The sequence below is a fragment of the Momordica charantia genome (genome assembly GCF_013281855.1).
Source record: "Momordica charantia cultivar OHB3-1 chromosome 5 unlocalized genomic scaffold, Mcharantia_2.0 BLBB01000005.1, whole genome shotgun sequence".
In the NCBI taxonomy this organism is placed as follows: domain Eukaryota; kingdom Viridiplantae; phylum Streptophyta; class Magnoliopsida; order Cucurbitales; family Cucurbitaceae; genus Momordica; species Momordica charantia.
In genome coordinates this window covers 20,113,130-20,138,383 of record NW_028275163.1, presented here as the reverse complement: position 1 = coordinate 20,138,383, position 25,254 = coordinate 20,113,130, and the positions used below count along the sequence as shown (strand labels likewise).

The following is a 25,254-nucleotide window of genomic DNA, read 5'->3' as shown; positions in this document are numbered from 1 at the left end:
AATGTGTTGAAAATTTAATAAAATCACATAATAATATATAAATTGTTTAAATTGTTTAAATTGTTTAAACTAGTAAACGAGACTCTCATTATAATATACTTCACGATTTATAATATCATATATTTAAAAATTTATGACATATTTGTTATATAATTGAAAAACATATGAAATATGATAGTAATCAAAAAAAACATATGAAATATGATAATTATGTGGATCCCCAAATTTCAAATATCCCAAAGCCTCAAAATCAACTCCCCTTTTCCAGTCATATAATAATTTACAATTTTTAGCTGTTGCGTTGAAGATGGATGAGAAATTGGATAGAAACCAACACATATAAAGAGAAATAGAAGAATGGTATTAAATATTTGTCTATTCGTCGACACGTCGATCGACATCTCCATATATTCATAGATTCGACATCGACATAGAGGTAAATTGATATTTCCTTCCTATTACAAAAATACAACAAAATACAAAAAATGTCAACAAAATCTCACTAATATATACATAATACTAATATTAGTCCTTTTAAACTTTTTTTAGAAATAGAAAAATGTTTATTCGTAAATTTAAATATTTTTTACGATTTTTTAATTTCTCTAACTTTTATAGAAATATTTTTCGACGTCGACATTTTATCGATATTTCCATTGATATGTCTCTGAAATTGAGACTTCGATATTTTCATCGACATCGATATTTAAAATAATAGATAAAAGTGGTTAAAAACGATATTTTCCTGGTCGACATGTGGAACGATATTTTCCTAGCCGACATGTGGCTCATACATTATTTTTAGAAACTATTCTCTTTATTATTATTATTATTATTTGACCTTATTAGTGTAAGTAATATTTATTTGCCCTATTTCTAACAACTAAAAAATAAAGAAAAAAATAGCAATATGGCACTAAAATAATTAGAGTACATCCCATTGGTCTCTGAAAACTAAGAGATTGAACTATAATCAGTAACCACGATGCAGAAATAATGTATCTTTTTTTTAATAAAAGAAAATCTTTGTTAGGGGTCAAATCGAATATAACTTAAGTGGTTAAGGTATCTGGAAACTTTGAAAACTATTCCACAAAAGCATTTCAAACACTTCACTGGTACAACCATTTGAAAAACGAAGCAAATGCAAATGGATAGATTTCGATTCCAATATATATACATGATGAAATCAGTAATAAATCAGACTTCCTAATCAAAATCATTTATTGTTTCTTTTTTTATTTCAATAAATAAATAAATTATAAAAATAAAAATAAAAAATCTTCTCCTTGGAGCCACCACACTGCTAAAAGCCCTCAAGGTTATTATTGTCTTTTTGCCTTCTTTCTTTTTTTTTTTTTGTTTGTTTGTGCTTCTTCTTTTTTTTTCCCCTCTTTTTATATTGTTTTTCTTCTACCAAAAAGATGCTTGGAGAAATGATCTATACGTCAGGAATTTTTCGACCCTTGAATAATTATTTCTTATATTTAGCATTCTTAATTTTTATTAAAGCCATAATTAAAAATACGTATATTGTCTCTTTCTTATTTCTTACCTTCTTGTAAATTAAAAAAAAAAAAGAATTAAAAGTGAAATATATAGTTTTTCAAACACAGGATATTCTAAGCAATCTAAAAAAAATATGGCATGTGATGGGGACTATTAGGAGTGTTCAAAAAACCTAATAATTCGATGAATCCAACCCTGAGTTGGGTTAAAAGAAGCTTCGGGTTGGGTTGGATTGTGATTTTTCCAACCCAATGGGATTGGGTCGGGTCTCGAGTTCAACCTGTAAAAAATCGGGTCAATCCAACCCAACTCAAATTTATGCATATATGTGTATTTTTCTTAATTATATATATAATAATATTTGTATCTTCAATGTCAACCGTCTCTTAATCCTAGCCCTACATTCAAGGTTTTCATATCTTAATCTCAACTGTACATTAAGTTTTAATCCCAATTCCTCGTCACCATCATGATAATTAAAAATTAAAAATATTGGGTTGGGTTGACTATCCAATTCAAACCCAACAAATCCTATGGCCAACCCGAAAATTTTGGTTGGTTCCAAAATCCCTCTTAACCCGATCCAACCCAACCCGTTAACAGGACCATTAGGGTGGGTCATTTGCCATCAATTTTTAAAAAGAACAATTTTCTATACTTTTTCTTCTGTGTGCATGAGGGTTCAGAACCTTGGTCCACCGATTCTAGCCACGATGAGAACCAAAACGAGAGCTAGAACTAGAGCGAGAACGAGAAATTTTTCAGAGGAATATTTTTTTCAATTTTAAAAAAAAAATAACTTTTTTAGAATACAAAAAATTTTAAATTTTTTAAAATTTCTTTTTTTTTTTAATTTCTTTTAAATTTTCAACCTACAGCCACTTATCATATACTTTTTAAAAATTAAATAATCAAATTTGGTTTCGATATTGTTTCTTTTGGTCTCTCACAAATTTCGTTTCTTTTAATATAATTCAATTTTTTTAACCCACTGTGGAAATTCAATTTATCATTACAATTTATCTCATATTAAAATTTAAGTAATAAATCATTGTAGTAAGATTTTTTTAATTTTACTTTCCCACCTTAAAATTTAGTGAGTCATTTTATTTTAATTGGATTAAGTAATGATAATGAAATTTAGGGGATTTGTTTCACACTGAGATGGAGGGAATTTGTTTTCTTTTTCCTTCTTTTAATTCGATTCAATTTATCACTCTAATTTATCTTATATTAAATTTTAAATCTAATTCTAATCTTGTTTTATTCTCACTCCCTACCATTTGAATCTTGAATTTTTTTATTTTTTTTTAAGTTTTCAACTTAACAAACTTTTATTTTCTAAATATAACTTTTTAACTAAATTAATTCTTGTCCCGACTCCCTACCATATTCCTTGATTTGGGGAATTTAGGATGCGAAATCTCTGGAAAACAAAATACTTGTGGTGTATTTATTTCAAATTTATTTTTTTTAATATGCATTCTCAGTTGTCATTTTAAAAATTTGTTTCATTTTGAATAATTAATGGTATAACGACAAATATGTTTAAATTATATATTTTAATAAATTATTATTTGTATTGTTTACTAGTTTTAAATAAATAAAAAATACATAATAAAGTTAATAAACTATGGTAATATTTGTTTATTATTATTATTTTTTTAGTTCAAGAAAATAAATTTTCGAGCATTTATAAACTTACAACTATTTTCTTAGTCATCGAGCATATAGCTCGATAAAGGCACATGGTTCATTATGTTCCTTATTCTCACGAGGTTAGAGGTTAAAATCATAATAAATAAAATTATTTAAATAAATTTACCTTTCGACGAGGATTGAACTTGTGACCTTTCGCTTACGAAGCGAACACACTACCACTGTGTTACAGAAGCAGGTACCTTGTATAATAAATTTAAAAATTAATTGAAAGAATTTTAAATATAAATGATAAAACTGCAACATTTTAAATATATATGTCTTAAGACTCTTAACCTATTTTGGTTGGTTGAACGTAGCTCAACTAATTAAGGCAACTATTATTATGGTTATTCGAATAGCTCAACTAATTAAGATAACTATTCTTATGGTTATTCGAATTCTCACCCATACATGTTGAAAAAAAAATATATAGATTGCCTTAATTTTCTACTTTTCTTAAAAAAAGAAATTATACATTAAGTTTGTAAATGTTAAAATTGTAATTTTATTTTAAAGCGATGCGATTAATTCATTAGTTAAACATTTAAATTATTAAAATAAAGTTGTATAATGTTCTAAAAAATTATACTTTATATATTAAGTTGGTAAATGTTAAAATTGTAATTTCCTTTTAAATAGACTAATTAGCAACATAGGCACTTCATATGAAATTTTGTAGCTCTATTTTAAAGTATAAAATAAAAATTAAGATTCTTACAAATTATAATATAAATTATTTTTATAGAAATTTCATTGATTTCAAGCCCAAATCGGGTCGAGAAAAAATCCTTTTTACAGTGGTGAAAATGAAAGAGTTGAAAAGCTATTAAATTCCAAGGTATAATTATACTTTTCATATTACATTTTATGATTTCAATTAAACTAATATAATTTAATAGTTATTGATAATTAACTGTGAGGCAGAGATGAATTTGAATTTGAAAGAAAAAATTGGCATCAAAATTTTATAAAAAAATAAAATCGTCCCAAAATCTTTTCCAAAAATAGAAAGATGTTTTTAATCTATTTTTCATAGTTATAAATTATAATTATTTTTTAAAAATAAATTGATAAAATATTTTGTATTTAAACTTTCACATTTTTGTCATTTCAATTCTTTTTATTGAGTCATTTCAATTTATGAATATATCTAATTATTCATTTCAATATATTTTTATATTTTTATTTTTCGAAACATAGTTATTTAACTATTAAAACATTATAACTTTTGAAATTTCATTATTAATTATATAATTAAATTAAAGATAAAGTTATGAATTTTATAATTAATTTTGAGGAATAAATGGACCAAAAGAAACTATGTGTTTTTCCAATTCATTTTAACTTATTTAAAGATAAGGGGAAAAAAATAAGGAAAAAAAAAAGGTAGCGTGAAGAGATAAGGGAGAGAATGCATGGAATTTGAGGTGTTTTGGAAAGAGAAAAGCGGGTGGGGTGAAATGAAAAAATTGCCATTAGAGATGACATTAAAATTAAACGGCAAAAAACAGAGACAAATTTTAAAGGGAGATTAAATTATTACATGCATACTAAAAGTTAAGGACAAAATTGCTCACGATATCTATTTATCTTTTTTTTTAGTACAACATGTTGAGGAGGGGATTCGAACTCACGAACTCACAACCTTTTGATGAGCTATGCTCATTTTGACACGATATCTATTTGTCAAGAAAGGTTCTATTCTTGTTTTTAAAACGGTAGATGCCAAAACCTCTTTCTCTCGATATGGAGGAAAATTTTCAACCATTTCACAAGATACATTTGTTTTCACCATCTCCTTTCAAAATTCTCTTGTGAGAAAATAACATTTATATAAAAAATGATAAATTTGAAAAAGCTCTTAGAAATAAAATATCACTAGATGACATGGCAAATAATTAAGAATGGTTAAGGACGATCTCACATTGACAAGATAAGATTGCTTAATGTCAAAGCTTGTGCCACTCTTATATCTACTATCATGAATTTCATTACTTTAGCTCCTCCTTACTCTGATGTCTCTTTATATCGACAACTTGTGGGATCTCTAAAATATCCTACTTTTACCATACTAAATATCACTTTTGCGGTTAATAAAGTAAGTCAATATATGCAAAATCTGGTCAATTATATTGTTGTTAAGCGAATTCTCCGTTATTTGTGTGGCACAAGGGATCTTGGCATCTTGTTTCATCCCAGAGATTTGTCTCTTACAATTAATCTACTATGATGCTAATTAGGCAGCTGATGCTCATGATTGTCGCTCGACGACCGATCTTGTCACCCTTCTTAGTAATAGTCCTATTTCTCGGTATGCTAAAAAGCAACAAACAGTTTCTCGATCTTCTACTAAGGTGGAATATAGGTCTCTAGCCACCACTGCGGCTGATCTTTATTGGCTACATTAGCTCCTACGTGATTTTCATATTTGTCTCCTAAATCCTCCATCTTATGATGTGACAATGTCTTTGCTCTAGCAAGGAATCTAGTATTTCATGCTCGCACAAAGCATATAGAGGTTGATTATCACTTTATTCGTGAAAAGGTAGTTTCAAACGATCTGTGCGTTCGTTTTATATCTTCCAAATATCAACTTGTAGGATAATAAATCCTAAGTAGGTGGATACCATGGTTTGAACTCATTCCTTCTAAGCCGGCCTTTACTATTTACATTGGCCCTTATTTACCAAATGTGATACCATGGTGGCCACAGCTTTCGCCACCGACAGCTTCTCTGCTACAATGGTTTCAAGGAGGAAGTTGTTCCCATGTCCTTACTCACATGCTTCCTAGTAAAACAACTAGGAGGTCACCCAGTCGAAGATTGCTCCAGGTTAAGCACGCTTAACTTTGGAGTTCTTACGATTGAGTAACCGAAAAAGAAGGTGCATCTTGTTAGTATAGGTAGTAATTATCATTTCTTTTTAAGCTTTCTTAACCATACTTCTATGGTCTCAGGATCCCTCTCATTCAAATGTAGTATCGGTTCATTCTAGTCGGGTGTTACATGCCCACCAGCTTTCGCTTTGGTTCGTCCCCGAATCACATCTTACTGGGAGAGGTTCCGCTTTGATACCATTCTGTAACACCCCGAGCCCAGGATTCGGAATCCGGATTTGGCACCTCTTTGCCCCCACATCCCCCTGCATCCCCTGCAACCCAGTTATGCCAACTTCTCAACCTACTCTAAAACACATTCTAAAAGATATAAAACATTCTTCTTTCAAACATAAAATAGATAGATAAAACTAAACACCACATATATATCCATATTCTATTCTGGTCTACTAGTGTAGAGTAATCTCAATACACACAGAATAATTCTGGTCTACTAGCATATAGAGTAATCTCAATACACATAGCAGAGTAATTCTCTCAACGCACGGAGTCAAATGGTCCCAAAGACCTTCTATTTCTACATATACTATAGAAAAACATTCACATAGCATACAGGTAATCAACTGGATACAATAACATAGTGGTTTGAAAACTATTCTCATAAACTATTCTCATAAACTATTCTAAAATTCTTTCCTTCTTGTGGGGATGATTGTTCTTACTTGTGGGGATGATTGTTCTTTGATGTATAAAATGTCTGTGTGCTTGTGTGCTTGTGTGCTCATGAGTGTTGTTGAATGATTGTTCGTGGTTTATATTACTTTATCAATGTTACTCTTGATATATTGATAGAGTTTAAACATGTTGGATTGAATCTTGTTGGTTACTTGGAGATTGGTAATGTGTTCTAACTAAAGGAGCTATGCAAATTAGGATTGTTTGTGTATTGTTGTTGGATGTGCTTCTTAAAGATTAACAGATACGTTGTCGCTTGTTTGGTCATGTATGTAAAGCATACTGAATATTTGTGAGAAGCTTGTTGTTTTTAAGCATGCTGGACATCTGTTGGTCATATTGTTGGTTGCGTTTTCTATTGTAAAATATACATATTCTGGTTATGAAAAGACTATTATGAGTTTAATATTGTGTCGTACGTTGCATGCTAGATTTTGTGAGTGGCTTGATGCATGGGGCATGGATTAGAAAGCTTGTTGCAGGACTTTTGTGTGAAAGTTGTTCTGTTGTAGTGAATGGGTGAGTATCAGGCCAAAGAGGTGCCGAATCCAGATTTCGAATCCTAGGCCTGGGGCGTTACAATTTGTCTTTCTTCCTTCTCTGCTACACATCTGTATTCTACTTTGAGATCTTGGCTTTATATTTTTTTTTTATGGTCAGGGGAGAAAGAGTTTAGGAAACCAATTAACATGGTTTAAGTGAAAATCCATATGCATTCAAGGAGTTGTACACAAGTTTGGTAAATCATTCATCTGTCGGTTGTACTTCGACATGTCGGAAAACTTGAAACTCTCCCCCACAAGGATATATAACATATTTTTAATACATTTGTCCATCCAATTTTTTTTCCAATGATAAATTTTTAAAATAAATATTCAATTATCTATGAAAATACTTCTCAAGTATTTATCAAAGTCTAAACAAGAGTATACAAATTCATTCGACATAAATTTTACTGTAGAGAAAATGTTATCAACAAGTTATTTAATTTTCACTATTTACTATCTTAAGTAAATTTGATTACTTAATTATTCTAAAAAATTGATTACTTAATTATCATCAACATTACTATTAAATTTCACTTATTTTTATTTGACAATTACATTTTATTATAAAGTGAAAAACCTTTTAAATAATTATACAAAATTATAACATCTTTTACAAATGTGATATTGATAACAAAAAGAAAATAAAAAGGGTAGAAACAAAATGAACAAATATATAAAATTTAAAAAAAAACACACACACAAAATCCTTAACCATGTTAAACTACTCCAAACATTTCGGTCCTCTAAGTTATCGCTCCACAACTAGAAATAGATACCAACCACAAAAAAAAATTAGATTTTTCTTGAATCATTTGGGAAAAAAAAAACTAGAGAAAAAATTGTCAATATATGAATTAATTATTTCATGCAATTTTAATTAAATTGATTTACTTATTTATAATTATAATTATAATTAATTAATTTCCTCATTTATTTAATATATTTAATTAAAAAAATTAATGCATTTTAGAATAGAGAATAAAACCAAAATATACACTCTAGCAATTTAGGAAGTAGGGATAAAGTACAGATTTTTTTTTAATAATGCTTTAATTCAAACTTATTATAAATATATATCAACCCCAAATTATTTCCATAAATAATGTTTGGAAAATGAGACGACCTATGCCACTTCACAATTTTCGAGTTGGCCACTTCAAGTTGCCAACTTCAAGTCAGCCACCAAAGAGAAGATCTTCAAAGTTAGACATTTCTCTGTCCTCCACGTGGCAGTACGATTTTCCCCCCAAACATTAGTCCCTTCTCTAGCTGGTCCGAGTTCGGCCTGGTAGAGAAGTTTTTCCTAGGTTTGAAAATCTGCATAAGTGGTGACTTACGTCTTTCGAGCTCGGCCTAAGCTGGATGATTAGGAGTATGGGGTAAGAGCTTGGAGAAACTCGGCCTAAGCTGGGCGCTTAGGGTTCGAAGTTAAAGCTGAGAATCCCACCTAAGCTGGGTGCTTAGTGTTCAAAATAAGAGCTGAGAAGCTCGGTCTAAGCTGAGCACTTAGGGTAAGAGGTAAGAGTTGATAAGCTTGGCCTAAGCTGGATGCGTAGGGTTGGAGGTAAGAGCTAAGAAGTTCGACCTAAACTGGGGACTTAGGGGTTGGAGGTAAGAGTTGAGAAGCTCGGCCAAAACTGGGCGCTTAGGAGTTGGAGGTAAGAGTTGAGAATCTCGGCCTAAGTTGGGAGCTTAGGAGTTGGAGATAAGAGTTGAAAAGCTCGAACTAAATTAGGCGTTTAGGAGTAGGAGTAAGAGCTGAGAAGCTTGGCTTAAGCATCACGCTTAGGAGTTGGAGGAAAGAGTTGGGAACTCAACCTAAGCTAAACGCTTAGAAGTTTGACATGCACACTTTGTATTTGGTAGCCCCCATTGGAGTGTAGATCGATAACACCTAAGTCGGGTCTGTCATGCTCGCTCAAATATGATCAGACGATGGAAGTTCTTCCTCTAGATGAGGATGAGCTGCTTGATCGAAGTTGCTCATCTAATCGAGGATGAGCTTAGATGGAAGCTCTTCTTATATGTAGGGATGAGCTGAGATGGAAGTTCTTCTTCTATGTTGGGATGCACTCTAATGTCAGCTCTTACTCTAACCAAGGACGAACTGCTTGATCGAAGCTCTTCCTCTAATAGAGGTCAAACTGATATGGAACCTCTTCCTCTCTGTAGGGATGAACTGAGATAGAAGCTATTCCTCTATGTTGGAAAGAATTACTGATGTCAGCTCTTACTCTAACCGGAGATGAGCTGTTTGATCAAAGCTCTTCTTCTAACTGGGGTCGAGCTGATATGGAAGCTCTTCCTCTATGTAGGGATGAGCTGAGATGGAATCTCTTCCTCTATGTTGGTATGAGCTACTGACGTCAGCTCTTACTCTAACTAGGGATGAGTTGCTTGTTCGAAGCGCTTCCTCTAACTAGGGATGAGTTGCTTGTTCGAAGCGCTTCCTCTAACTGGGGTCGAGCTGATATGAAAGCTCTTCCTCTATGTAGGGATGAGCTGAGATGGAAGCTCTTCCTCTATGTTGGTATAAGCTACTAATGTCGGCTCTTACTCTAACCGAGGATAAGCTACTTGATCGAAATTCTTCCTCTAACCGGGGTAGAACTGATATGGAACATTTTCCTCTCTATAGGGATGAGCTGCTTGATCGAAGCTCTTCCTCTAACTAGGGTCGAGTTGATAGCACATATTCATATCCGAACAAGTAATCACAAATTCTGATATCTGCCCTATTCACAAATCGGCAGAACAAAAAACAGCATATTCATATCCATATCCTAATGACTATTCACAAATTCTTTAATTGAGAGACAAAAAAGTTTGAAACAAAAAGCAGGCAAAATAGAGATCAGTATCATAGTCTGCAAACAAAAACAAACATAGGTCATCCCAAGCAAATATCATGTTAACACCTTCCAGTATATAAAATCATCGTAAGTTGCGTGTCCCACCTGTAAATCTGAGAGGCGATCTTTAGACCACCGGCTCTCTTTCAATCATCTTGGAAGATGGTCATCTATTCCAAGAAAGTTAAGAGCCAGAAGCCTCAAGGATAGTGTCCGCCCGCGATCCAGATCCTTCAGATTAATGGTGTTCTGGAGCTCCAACCCCAAAAAAAGTCCTGCAGCTTCTCCGAGTTCTTCTCAAGGTTAAGTCCAACAAAAGTGTTGGACGCATTTGTTAGGAAGTTGAGGAGTCACTCAAGCAGGACTAGTGACTTCGCAAACTTACAGATGACGCACTTGTGCCCGATGCAGATTTGAATAAGAGCCGAAGTCTTCTTATCGCGCCTCAGTTTCATCTCCAAACCTACAATCAACCGGAGAGTTCCGGCTTCCGTATTCATCACAATCCAGTTACTTAAAACGAACTTTTCTTTCATGACCACAGTAAGAACTCTCTCCTCGTCCAACTCTACCCAGTAATTGTTAGTCGCGTCCAAAACACTTATCGAATTCACAGTCGGCTTCATTGCGGAGGAGAAGGAGCGAGCGCGGGAGAGGGAGAAGGAAATGAACAATGATGAACGATTTGGGAAAGAAACGAAAGAAAACAAAAGAAAGCCGAGGAGAAGGAGTGAGCGTGGGACAGGGAGAAGGAAATGAACAATGATGAATGATTTAGGAAAGAAACGAAAGAAAATAAAAGAAAAGCAGCTGAGAAATTGCGTCCTAACCTCTCCTCTTCTTTTCTCTTTTCGTTTCTATTATTCTTCTTTTTTTTTACAATATTGCCCCTAACCTTAAACCCTTGAAACTAAACTAACTATGGTTCGGTTGCTTACCTTTATACCTAAACCCTAAAACTATCTAATATACATACACATTTGATAAAAAAATATATTAAATATTTTTTATATAATTAAAAATATCTGATATACAATCAACTGGAGAGTTTCGACTTCTGTATTTAGCATAATCAAGTTAATTAAAATGGACGCTTCTTTGGTGACTACCGTAAGAACTCTCTTGTAGTCGAACTCCATCCAGTAATTTGCAATGTGGCCCATAACACTTATCGAACTCACAATCGGCTTCATTGGAAGTAGTAGGAGCGAGTGCGGGAGAGGCGATAGAACTGAACAATGAACGGTGCGGGAAAGTGAATTATGGAGAAAAAAATGAAAGAAAAGAAAAGCGGCTGAGAAAGAAAACAAATTTTCACCCTAAGTTTTAATTTAACCCCTTAACCCTTAAAACTAAACTAACTATGCTTGGGTTGGGTTCGGTCGTGTTGCATTGCTTACATTTCTACCTAAACCTGAAAACTATCTAATATACATGTACATTTGATAAAAATATTTGTTATATAATAAAAATAATATATATAATGTGATAATTATGTCAATTCCAATTTTCAAATATCCCAAAACCTTAAAATCGACTCTCATTCTAACGCCCGGCCGTCCGCCTCATTTTCGACGTCCCCTCCTCTCCCTTTTCCTAGTCCAGTTTGGGGGAATTCTTGCGGCGAACGAGTGTTTTCTGAGATTTTTCAATGGAGATGGAGGCTTTGTCGACAAGTCGTTTGACTTTGCCGATTCGACTTTCCATTACCAGCCAAGGCAGAGAGTCAATTTATGCATATTTAGTTTTTATTTGAAAAAAAAATAGTGTGGAATCAATGGCAACCAACCTCCGGGAAGGATGTGAGGTAGTCGCGAGACGACGCCGTAGAGCGATTGAGCGATCTGGTCAATGTGGCTATGACAGTGATTCCCACAAACGGTGCAAACTGTTGATGCGAAAATCTGTCAAGGCACGGAAGGCAACCTGGGAGGTCGGTTGGCTATACTTTGAGTGATTCCTGGGTACCTGCAAGGAGGTAAGCCACTCCGACGCCTAATTTAGTAAGTAATCCGAGCTCAACAAATCAGTTTCAGACAGATTTTCATACATGGACTTGTGGTGTAGTGGTGTATCTATACCAATCAATGGAGTAGATAGTTGTCCCATCTGAGTAATTCCCTACTCTCAGCGAATGCGCCCTGGTGTGCGGTGTCTTTTCCTAAGTAGCCAGAACCGATCTGTTAGGTCGGTTTCTTTCAGTTTGACTCGGGCGTCCACAGTTTGACCACCGACAAGGCTTATTCATATTCTAACCAGTAATCGCAGATTCTGATTTCTGCCCTATTCACAAATCGACAGAACAAAAAACAGCATATTCATATCCCTATCCTAATGACAATTCACAACTTCTTCGATTAAGAGGCAGAAAAGTTGAAACAAAAAAACAGGTAAAGCAAAGATCAGTATCATAGTCCGCGAACAAAAACAAACACCGGTCATTCCAAGCAAATATCATGCTAACACCTTTCAATAGATAAAAACATCTGAGGTTGTGTGTCCCACCTGTAACTCTGAGAGGCGATCTTTAGACCACCGGCTCTTTTTCAATCTTCTTGGAGGATGGTAATCCATTCCAAGAAAGTTAAGAGCCAGAAGCCTCAGGGATAGTGTCTGCCCGCGATCCAAATCCTTCAGATCAATGGTGTTATGGAGCCCCAACCCCAAAAAAAGTCCTGCAGCTTCTCCGAGTTCTTCTCGAGGTTAAGTCCAACAAAAGTGTTGGACTCATTTGTCAGGAAGTTGAGGAGTCACTCAGGACTGGTGACTCCACAAACTTGAAGATGACGCATTTGTGCCAGATGCAGATTTGAATAAGAGTCGGAGTCTTCTTATCGCGCCTCAGTTTCATCTCCAAACCTACATCGTGCCTCAGTTTCATCTCCAAACCTACAATCAATTGGAGAGTTCCGGCTTCCGTATTCATCACAATTAAGAACTCTCTCCTCGTCGAACTCTACCCAATAATTGTTAGTCGCGTCCAAAACACTTATCGAATTCACAGTCGACTTCATTGCGGAGGAGGAGTGAGCGCGGGAGAGGGAGAAGGAAATGAACAATGATGAACAATTTGGAAAAGAAAACGAAAGAAAACAAAAGAAAAGCCACTGAGAAATTGCATCCTAACCTCTTCTGTTCTCTTTTCTTTTCTATTCTTCTTCCTTTTTTTACAATATTGCCCCTGACCTTAGACCCTTGAAACTAAACTAACTATGGTTCGATTGCTTACCTTTCTACCTAACCCCTAAAACTATCTAATATACCTACACATTTGATAAAAAAATGTATTAAATATTTGTTATATAATTAAAAATATCTAATATACATACACATTGGATAAAAAAAAAATATATATATATATATATATATTAAATATTTGTTATCTAATATATAAAATGTGATAATTGTCAATTCCAATTTTCAAAACCTTAAAATCGACTCTCATTCTCCTAACCCGTCCGCCTCCTTTTCGAGGATCCCCCCTCTCCCTTCTCGAGAATTACGGCGGCGAGCGACTGTTTTATGAGATTCTTCAACGGAGATGAAGGCTTTGTCGACACTTCGCCGATTCAACTTTGCGTTACCAGCCAAGGCAGAGATTCCAACATTGTTAGAACGACGAGGACCAAGTTTAATTTGTTCCTATGCAGGCTTCACTTGAATAAGCATGACACAATTGTCCAAAAATGTTTTTACTTCTTCGGAATGATATAATCTTTCAAGAGGGCATGACAAATAAATATTACAAGAGGTTGGTACCATTCCCATGGTTGAAAATATAGTAGTCTAAAAATTTCTCAAATACATTAGAAATACCATAGAAAAAACAAAGCAAATGAGTTGAACAAGTTACACTCATTATAGCTTACAATTTCTTAAAATCTAAATTTTCAAAAAAATAATAATAATAATAAAATAATCTCAGCCCTAATTCATCTCATTAATCAGATCATTGATGTCATCTTCTCTATTACCTGCATCTCCACCATCCTTGTATAAAGTCTTTTTACCTTGAAGTCCTCCTCCCCCTGGCTTGTCAAGTTCAAAGGGCCATAAAAATGAAATTACCTCCTTAAAGTGAGGGCCCACATTGGCAATTTGATGAACAATATCCTCCATGCACAGGATGCCATGCTTTCCCAATGCCTGAAATTTACCATCCAAATTAATAGGTAGTGAAGGAGATTAAAGGCAGTAGAGAAGTTAAAATGGTTTTTGCGATACCTGTTCAATGATGTTATTGTCGGTTATAGGAACTTTTTGTTTGTCTATCTTTGCGAATCCCTTCTTATAGATCAGCTCCGACACATTTTTAAGATTCGGGTATCTGAATCGCACTAATATTTTAGTAAAACCGTGGACGAAAGGGTGCAAAATCTAATGAACTATCCATGATCTAGCTAGGCTTGCTTTAACACTACTAAAATACACATGGTTACTCTTTAGATTTAGCATCCTATTTCCCAACAAGATCTGGATGGATGAACATCCCGATAATGGACTTGAATTACAGTAACTAAAATAAAGAGCTAATAAGATAAGAAAATGATGGTTCTCGTACCCATATGTGACGTACGGCTCCACCCTTTGCAGCTTTCCCAGAATACTCTCATTAGCCTTAGCAAAGACTGCGCTGAAAATCCGACTTAGCCCGAGCTTATATAAGATCTTCCTCGTCTTTGGATGCATGTCGTTCTTGCTGGAAAAAGGTAGGTGTAATTACTAGTCTTGAGAAGTTGTAAAAACGGAAGACAAAGAAAATGAATGTGAAGACACTCTTACCCCTGTATTCGAATTATAAAAATCAATCTTGAATTTGATGGTACTAAGGCATGTCTTTTTCTCTTTGTCCTGTGCTTCATTTTGACAAGGTCCAGTTCCTATAGAAGATACATGATTGCATGAAAAGAATGAGCGCGATACTTGATACGTTTACAACTACCTTGCAGATAAAGCTTGATATGTTTTAAAAAGTCATTCTAACCAATCAGTTCATCAAACAATAGAACAATGCTCCAGAGTAGGGCACCTAAATACTAATACTCGAGGCTAGAGGGAAGCAAAATTCGAATAAACAATACATCTCGAAACATGATTGAGAGAAGCTATAAATTATAATATCATCCAATACCAAAAAGTTCTGTACTCCAAGTTAACACTCGAAACTCAAGATGCACACTATATTTCATTTCTACCCATGTGGACTACTTTCAAAAAGTTCCAAGCTTAGCTTTGACAATTAAAAACTACTATTCACCTTCAATTTAACGTTGGAAGAAATTTTATTTGAATTTAAGCCCCACTATCCTTGAACATGGAACCTAATGACTAAAATACTAGCATTTTAACAAAGCCAGCAATTCAAAACAATTGACTAAACCCATAGCTTTCCTCCCCTTCAACATTATTGCATGCCCAACCTGATATTTTCTTTTTTCTTTTTAATTTTTCATTGATGTATGAAAAGAATATAAAAATTTTCAAAAATACAAGTGAGGCATAACAAAATTAAATAAATAAAATGACTAAAGAGAGATAAAAACTTCATAAGAAGAACATATAATACTAGGGGAATAATTCGCAAAACGATTAGAACGTGAACACAACATGGAGTCGCCTTAAACTTTCCTAGCTCAAAACATTCTAGTCAATCTATCCTCTAGCTCAAAACATTCTAGCTAACCTGATACCTTTTCTAACCCAAATTTTATTAAAACAATAATTTTCACATAATAAGATTAAGTGCTAGAGGTCTGTACCAATAATCCAATCTGTATATTGGTAAAAAAAGCAGGTTCAAATACATCTTTCCATGTCACAGTGATAGATAAGTAAAACAAAAAAATGAAACATATTTCACAATGACCTCTAGAATGGAAGAGTTACCCTAGCACGGTATTCTCTGACAAACTCCTCTGGTAGTTTAATAAAACCGTCCTTATTTTTCTTCGAACTGAGCTTCCTTAACTCCAACTGCTGCTTTCTCCTCAGTGCCGTCTCTTCATTGATCTTTCTTTTCTTCAGTATAACCTCTGGTATATATGCAAGCGGTTTCGGGTCCTCTTCAGCCATTTTAACCCACCTATAGACAGAAATCAAAACTTAAAGCCTCATTCTAATACCACAGAGTCTATATGGAAGAGAGCATAAAGCATAAAACAAGTTTAAATTTCAAGTGGTGTTTTAGAAGTTAAAGAAATATTGGAAAGATCCATACCAATGAGACAGTGGCAACTGTCAATGGCAAGAAATGGTGAGATCAAGATTGAGAGAGGTGAGCGAAAGTGAAGAGATGCGATCGAATTCGAGAGTCAAGAAAGTGGAGATCGGAGATTAGAGACACTTAAGGCGACAGTGAGATTGAATTTGTGAGAGATGAGAAATTGAAGAAACTCGAGCTTTGAGAGGCAGCAGGGACAAAACGATAATAAGAAAACCTAAACAGATAGGAATAAAACCGGTTTGAGTCAGCTGAACCTACATTTTTCTATAATTCCGAAAACCAAACCGAACTAGTTGGTTATTGCAGTCTTCCCCGACCGAAAACATTGTTAAGATGAAAACGTAAGGAAACCCACAAGGGTGTTCATGAATTGGGTTGGGTCAGGTTAAGAAGATTTTTCGGGTTGGCCATATGAGGGACCGAGAGACCCAAATTTAATGGCCAACCCAAAATTTTTGGATTGGGTTGGATCGTCGGTTGCATTATTTTTATATATATTTTTTAGAAACCCATAGGCCAAATTTCCAGAACATATATAGCCACTTATTTAACAAAACTAAAAACTGTATAGCTACTGATTTAACAACACTAACAAAGCAGAACATATAGAACAAAACTAAACAATGATTGATCTAAGAACATTTCGCTAACATTTGCTAAGTAGTTTCACAAAATATGTAACAAAACTAAAAATACAGATGAAATCACTTCGTGAACATTCAATTCTGACCCATGAGTACCATGGCCACAATAAATAGAGTTAATTTCCTTTCCAGCAATGATTTCATAGATTGAACAAATCAAAAGTCTAACTCTTTTGCAAAATCGTAATAAAAAACCTGTGGCAAAAATACAGGAATTCTGAAAATCTAATGCAACCCACATGATAAGAACCCAAATAACAAGAAGTTCGATGCAAAAGCAAAAACCAAAAAACTAGCTCCCAAGAACTACCTCTCTACGGCGTGCCGGCGGCGGCGGAAGACAGCAGTTCAGCAACGGATGGCGAACAGCAGCACGGAGGACGGACGGGGGGCGACTTACTTCTACCGGCGAAGATGGGCGAGAAGAAGAGAAGCGCCTGCCGAGGGAGATGAGACGTAGCGAGAGGAAGAGAAGTGAAACTGAAAATTGAAAGGAACGAAAAAATTCGAAACCCTAAGGGGCCGTTTTTTCCAATTAAGTTGATGAAAAAACCAAGGAAATTTAAAATTGAAAAAATAATAATAAAATTGGTCCAAAGTTGAGGGAAATTGCCCCCCCATAATTCACTTGGATTTATGACCCCATTTTGAACAAAACTAATCTATGACTTCACTCTTCCTTATTTATTAATAATTTCATAATTTTTAAATGTGAAATTACCGTAGTACCTTCCTCATGTTTCAAAATCAACCTTTCTCCCCACAAATCTTACGTAGATAATTACATAATTTGTGCGAATTTAATTACAAAAAAGTCAAGATTACAAAAATCTCGGGACAATATTGCATTAAATGCTCGAGATTTAATTGATAACAATAGGGTCAAGAAGAGGGAGAATGCAAAAAAAAAAAAAAACAATGGAATTGGGATCCCGGTCCGGGATGGTTCAATCTCGGACCGGGATCCTTCTAACCCGGACCGGGATCCTCCAATCCCAGTCCGGGATCTCAATTCCAATTTTTTTTTCTTGCATTCACTCCCTCTTAATTCCAGTTTCTTTTAACCATTATTGTCAATTAAATCTCGGGCAATTTTGGCACGACATTTATGAAACCTTAATTTTTTTTTGTAATTAATTCCGGAAAAATCTTATGCATTTATTCTTGGATCATGCAATTTTTTTTCACCCTAATTTAATTATTGGATAATTTAATCTACAGATTTTTTTTTGTGTGGATTCGTTTGTTAAGTAATAAATTAATCTATATTATATTCAAAATTAAAAAAAAATGCTAAGAGTTGAGAGAAGAGATTGGTGGGTAATTTTACTTAAAATAAACAAGGATATTTTGGTAATTTTACAAAGACAAAAAGTGAAAAGGGGTCACAAATTAGAACAGTAGAGATCACAAATTATGTTTTTTTAAAAAGAGGTCAAAAATCTAGATGAGTTATATAATGGGATTAGAAATCCCAATTTCCCCATAGCTTAGAGGTTGTACAGATTATTCGATTTTGGTTATTGGAATTTTTGTGAAAATTGTTTCAGGCTTTGTACTTCTATTTTTGTTTTTAATTATTATGCTTAAATAATATTTTTATTTCATGGTTCGATTTTTATGAATTAAGAAAAAAAAAACTATTGGAATCTAGTTCTAGTGGTATAATACAACAACAGACACAATTCTAAGCTTAATAACTCATTGGCTCAAACACAGACTAAATAACTACGAACTACTTAATTCTTCAATTTACTCCTAATATTAAACAGGTTTAATAACTTCACTCTTTTCCCAAACACCTACTGTATTATAAAAAATCTATATATTTTTTATTTTGTTCGAATGTTTTGAGTCGGGTCAAACTTTTTTATACTCGACCCGTGAACCAAATCGACCTGTTTTGTTTGGAAATGATAACAACTCAATCCAAACTGAACCTTTATCTAACCCAAATAGCAACAGTTTGGGCTATTTGGGTTGGATTATTTGGGTTCTTCAAATTGTCGATTTTTTTAACACTCATAGCAACAAGAATTTTTGGATTTTAACTCTACGACATATAACAAATAGAAAGCGATTGAACTCGTCAGTTCTTATATTTTTTTAACCCAATCCAAATCGATTATTTACCTAACAACTCTTACGGTTTAAGTTGGATTACTTCAATCTTTTGAACATATGATAGTTTCTTTCTTTCTTTCTTTCTTTCTTTTTTTAATACTTAGTTCTTTCTTTCGTGGAAGATCACGGAATATCATCGCCATGAGCTACTAAGATTGGCCATGGAGGAAGACACATATGCCACATGGATGGAAGAAGTTTCTTATATTTTGCAAAAAAGTATACATAATAGTTAAATAGTTTAGTGCTTAATTTATTTCATTAACAATATATATAGAGAAATTTCATTTCATATTGTATGTCACTTTTTTTTTATTAATATAGTCACGCAAGTTTTACATTTTTAGGAATTCAATTTAGATTGTATTTTTGTAAAACTTCCGATTAATGTTGTACTTGAAATACATATTTATTTTTACGCTATTCATGCCAATACCTCAAGAAATTAAATGAACGAAACAATAAAATACCTACTCTTGTTTGGTTGTAGTCGGGTTGAACCATCTTGATTATCTCATTGCACATGCCACCAAACATTTTAGGAAACTATTTTAATCCTCAACTTGAACGAGGGCTCTACATGGTTATGACCGACACTTTCTTAATTGGAGGTTAAAAAATCTCCACCTCGTTTGTTAAATTGAAAATAAAATATTTACTGACATTTTTTTAGTTCAATAAATAAGTAATATATGGAGATCGAACTCTCAACTTTCGAAGTAGTAATAAGTATATCTTTTACACTATATTAAGTTTGAATTTGACTATTGTACGTGAGTTATAGCAAATTTCACTTACGGGTAAAATACAAGTTTAATATTTCAGTCAAAGTCTAACTTTCATAGTTTATGATGATGACAATATATACTTTTTTCTAACCACCTAAATGGACTAAACCATATATAAGTTTTCACACATAACATTAGTTGTTGGATTGGTTGAACACTAGAGGGGAAGCATACAATCTATAATCTATAATAATATCTATACTATATTAAAAAGGGAGAAGGTAGGAAAAATATTTTTGGACACTTTTGTCCCTTACTAAATTTACTAATTTACAAATTATGCAACTAAAATACATTATTATAAATATTAAATTAATTATTAATTATTAATACTAATAAATTTATAGAATTTAAAAGGTTAGAATGCTAAAATTTTTCCTACAACATAAAATTAATTTTTTTATTTAATTATCAATACTAATAAATGTATAGGATTTACAAAGTTAGAATGCAAAAAGTTTTCCTTTATTTTTTCTTTAATTGTAATTCATACTAGAATTTGGAGAGTTTCAAGAATTTCAAAAGCTTTTGTAACTTTTTATTCTCTACCACTATAAAAAGGTAGAAAACTTGAAATTAAAAACAGACAAAATAGTGAGCCAAATATTTAATAGAAAATTAACAATGTATATATGTTTAGTGATTTTTTTATAAAATTAATTAAGTTAAAAATACTTCGTGCAACGCACGTGGTAGCACACTAGTATATTAAAATGCTACTCTTTCGAAAAAATTATTTTTGGACCACTATGTCCTTTTATCAATTTTAAAATTTACTAAACATGCCATTTTTTGTTTTTAATAACTTTAATAAATAATAACGTAGAAGTTATGAATATGAAGAGCTTGAATATGAAAAGTTTGATTTTTTATATCTAATAATTTATGATTTTATATTTTATTGAAATTAATAATAGAATGTTGGAACCTCAAAAGTTTCCAACTTATATATCTCCTATATATATATAGAGTTTCACTCTGACTCTTTCTTAGTTTACTTATTTTTCCTTTCTTGATTTTTTATGAATTGTATAGCTTTAGTAGTGTGTATTGATATTGCACACTCTCGGGTTGATGTGCAACTTTACAAAAAGAGATAGAAATAAAGTGACATATGTTTTGGCTCTATTAGCATTAAAGAACGAAGATGATCGTGTCTCACTTGAAGATTGGTCAAAGGATATTGCTTCCCTTGTGCAATATGAGTTTTTTCCTCTTTCTTATGTTTATCCTTATTTTTTCTTTTGTCTAAAGAAAAAAAAAAGTAGTATCGTAATCCAAATGGTCTATCCTATTGAGAATTTCGATTTGTAAGAGTAACAAAGTAGTGTCATATTGCACAATGGTCTATCACATTGAGAATTTCGATTTGTAACAGTGATAAAGTAGTATTGTCCTACAATTAAACATCATTGAATCCTACAAAATGGTTTGATCTCAAATATGGAAGGGAGGTGGACAATCTTATATATTATTTTGAAATATCAATGTTTTCTATAAAATGTTTATTACTATATTTTTTATTTTTATAATTTATTTGTGTAATATGATTCTGAATAATTCTCTCTCCCACTAATCATTTCTTGTTTCTTGAGTTTTTTTAATAACATGATTTTTAGTAAAAAATTAGTTAAAAAATAATCTTTAATTTTTATAGAATTAGTTTATTTAAAATATACAACAAAATTTTAATCTAATTTAAGATATTATTAATAATGAGTTCATAATTATTTAATTTATTTTCTAAAGATATTTCTCTCATTCATGATAAACTAATTATAACTCATTAAAATTAATATAATAAATTAAAAAGACTAAAAATAACTTTTAAATTATAACAATATACTATAATTATTAATTAAATACTCAAATGAATATAATACGAATAAATAAGTACAATTAACTTTAAAATGTAAAATATTATGAGTATCTATTTTCTAAAAAAGTTGATAAGTTCAAAATGGAACGAGAGACTACAAATTCAATCACTTAAAATATAATTGTTGAAAAATTAACTTTGAATAAATGAACATTTAAATGTTTCATTAAGTTGATTAATATATGTAATTTAAAAAGATTGAATGGAAAAATTTTTCTATTTCATTTTTAATTATAAATAATTATAAAATTTTAATTGATAAATTTTAAAAAATGTTATAACTTTTATACTTTCTAAAGTTTCACCATTTTTTGTAGTACAACGTAAAAAAATTAATACTCTCAAACAATTATTTTACCATTAAACTTGAGTTAAATTAATATAATTTATAGAAGCATTTTTTTGCCATATCTTTTTTTTTAATAAATAATGATTTTTTCATTTTTTTACCGATGTTAGTATAATATTAAATTAAAAAGTCTTACGTGCAAGAGTCTAAGAAAACACTAGTCTCTTAAAATGGGAAAAGGAAATAATTTTTTTTTTCACCACAAAGGGTCTTAAATTTCACCACTTTAAATCTCATCAATTTTGTTGTTTAGATGAGTATTGCCATTTGTATATTTAATTTAACACAACTATCCATTGAATATTTAGAAAACTAAGCATTATATAAACAATGTTTAATCAAGGTATAAAACCAATCATTAAACAACTACGTTGAAACTCAAATGACTTCAATGTCTCGTATCGAACATAATGTTCTGATGAAGATTAAAGTTTATGGTGAAAATAGTTACATTTAAAGAAATATTTTCGTCTTGACCCGTTAACATGAATCTTTTTCTTTTCTTATTAACTACTACTAAAAATATATCTTTCAAGATTTTATAACATTAACTTTAAACTCTTTATTACAAAAAGAGGCAGGAAAAAAGGGGAAAAAAAAACTTCAAACTCAAACCAAAAGTATACTTTGTCATATATATATATATATATATATTCTTTTATTTTATTTTGAAAAGTATACTCTGTCATATTTATAGAATGGTATTTAATTAATTTATACAATATGGAGAAAAAGGAAACGAAGTAGTACAAGGTTCAGGTAAAAGTACGTAAAAACCCACGAGAGAGTTCAGTTTTATTCGACGACCGGTCCTCCCCACCTCAAATTCATCGTTGAGAAACCAGGAGTGGGTCCCGCCACTTTCCACCCCCATCCAATCATGGAGTCGGGTCAGGAAAATAAATGTATCTATTTAAGGCATACAAAAAAAAAAAACTATTTTTTTTTTTTGGTAGTATGCGGGATATGTAATTTATTTTTCTATGTACGATAAATCGGGGTGGGATGGCTAATTTGAATTTATCTCGATGTAATTGACATCTGATTATTGAATCCCCATTCTCATTCGTTGTATTAAAAGATTAGGGTGTGAGCGGTTTTTTTAGTATGGGGTGAGGATCGAACTCACACCTTCTTAGTTGGAAATATATACAACTTACTGCTGAGTTATGTTTGTTTTGACGTGCTGTTTAAACACTTGGAATATTGATATTTTCATATTAATTTTTGCTCATATTGACTACTATTTCAAATTCCAATTTTAAATAAATATCGATGTAAAAAATGTTTTTTTAACATCTATGAGTGTTCGAGTTGGCTTGCGCACACATCGACTATCTCATAGAAAAATCACCCAACTTTACTATATTTGATTACCAAAAAAACACATAGAAATTGATTTCTAAGTAGGCGGCCATAGATTTGATAAGTTTAAGCAGCTTCATATGCTAAATTTTTTAACCGTTGTAAAAAATAAACAATTTAATAAATTTGAGCAGTATGATATGCAAAATTTTTTTGTCTTCGGTCAAAGCCAAACTTGATGTTAACGATTTTAACGACTCTTATGAAAGTATAGACAACTCGCATAGTAAATAATTAAAAAATCGAATCCACAGGGATTGAGTAACTAAACATTTCAACTTTCACTCGATAAACGGAAAAAACAAACAAAAGATATTTTGGATTATCGCTACTTTGAAAATAAGATAAAATTGCATTAAAACATGAATAAAATAGATTTAAAAGTATCAAACCCTCAGCACAAACAGAAGAAAGAAGAAGTGAAAATGGAGAGTACTCAAATGTAAAGAAAAAGAGGATTCACTAATTGATGCTGTAACAACAAGGTTGTAAAACTAGTCACCAAACAAACGCGACATCTTTCCATTGCCAAAATTTTGACGCTAATCCAAAGCCCATTTGAACCAACAATATATCATAATAGTTTTTATCTATATTAGGTGAGTCTTATCCTTAAAGTACCCACACTCTATTCTCAAAGATAGATTAATACAATTTAAAGTCGTCCACACCCTATTAATTACAATCTCCCAAAAGCTAATAAAAAGTTCATTCAACATGGTGATCGCACATTGAACTTAAAAATGCAAAACAAGCTTTAATTAGATAGAAACAACTTTATAAACCATAAAATCAACATTAACAATCAAAGGTCCACAACCCCCTCAATGTATTTAGCTATTTAACTCCATAACGAAGAAAATGGAATAAGGAAATACAAAACCCATGAACTAAATAATACGAGTGAAGGGGAAAATTAAAAAGGACAACAACCTTTCACTGTATCAGCTTCTTTTTTTGTCTTCTTTTGGTTTTTCCTCGACAAAATGTAAGAATCTTCCATTCTTTATTGTCTTGTTCTTCGTAGGGAGTGATGAATAATCCTAGAGGCAATCTACATTTGAAGCTTTTATACGCCTCCTCAACTTTAAGGCAACAATATAAACTTTTCATTTTACTATAGTAATTTATCGGGTAAAAGCTATCACTGTCAGTTCACTTTTTCTAGAATTATCCGATACTCCAACATCAACAAGTTGCCTCAAAGCATTTCAAGGTTAGAAATAATTCACAAAAGTCACAACATTAACTAGAAATGTAGGCTCACTCTAAACTTTTACATATATACTAGCCCTAAAACATTGGTGATCGGAGGCTTGGAGCTACCTTGTGAACATTTTTATATACCCAAAATATTTTTTCCCTCTAAAATAATTGGAGAGTTATCACATGAACATAATTTTTTTTAGAATATATCACGTCATAAATGCAGAAATGAATATTTGAACCTATGAATTATAAGAAAGTAGTGATGTCCTAATCACTAAGTTATGTTTATCTTGACAACTTGAACATATACTAGATTCAAATAGGTTTAAATACACCGACATGATATAACCCAACTCGTTAAGACATGTATCATCGATCAAAAGATCGTATATTCAAATTTCTACTCCTATATGATGTTGAACTAAAAAAGAAATGTTAAAATACTATATTGATCATTAAATTAACATGAACATAGCAAAACTATTATGAT

At 32.1% G+C, this 25,254-nt stretch overlaps 1 protein-coding gene and 1 long non-coding RNA gene across 3 annotated transcripts; both read right to left on the bottom strand.

Moving 5' to 3' along the window:
• Positions 1 to 10,083: 10,083 nt before the first annotated feature.
• On the bottom strand, positions 10,084 to 13,447 carry LOC148211511 (uncharacterized). Of its 2 annotated transcripts, none has more exons than XR_015790671.1 (2): positions 11,973 to 13,447; positions 10,084 to 11,414 (listed from the first exon to the last, which is right to left on the bottom strand). It is a non-coding gene; the product is annotated as an uncharacterized LOC148211511 (long non-coding RNA). The 2 variants fall into 2 exon arrangements; XR_015790670.1 differs by lacking the exon at positions 10,084 to 11,414 and adding an exon at positions 11,625 to 11,882.
• A 476-nt stretch (positions 13,448 to 13,923) lies between these two features.
• Positions 13,924 to 17,575, bottom strand: LOC111021521 (large ribosomal subunit protein uL30z). Its single transcript, XM_022298514.2, has 6 exons — positions 17,361 to 17,575; positions 16,070 to 16,265; positions 14,966 to 15,063; positions 14,745 to 14,882; positions 14,408 to 14,510; positions 13,924 to 14,329 (listed from the first exon to the last, which is right to left on the bottom strand). Exons 2-6 carry the CDS (start codon positions 16,253 to 16,255, stop codon positions 14,111 to 14,113), a joined length of 744 nt encoding a protein of 247 aa, XP_022154206.1. The 5' UTR covers positions 16,256 to 16,265; positions 17,361 to 17,575; the 3' UTR covers positions 13,924 to 14,110.
• Positions 17,576 to 25,254: the final 7,679 nt, after the last annotated feature.

What these genes read in the sequence shown, in the direction of transcription:
- LOC111021521 (XM_022298514.2), bottom strand. Translation starts at nt 16,255, where the DNA reads ATGGCTGAAGAGGACCCGAAACCGCTTGCATATATACCAGAGGTTATA. An exon ending in TTTATAATTCGAATACAGGG is followed by an intron (nt 14,883 to 14,965) that starts GTAAGAGTGTCT and finishes ACCTTTTTCCAG; the next exon opens with CAAGAACGACATGCATCCAA. An exon ending in GAGCCGTACGTCACATATGG is followed by an intron (nt 14,511 to 14,744) that starts GTACGAGAACCA and finishes AGTGCGATTCAG; the next exon opens with ATACCCGAATCTTAAAAATG.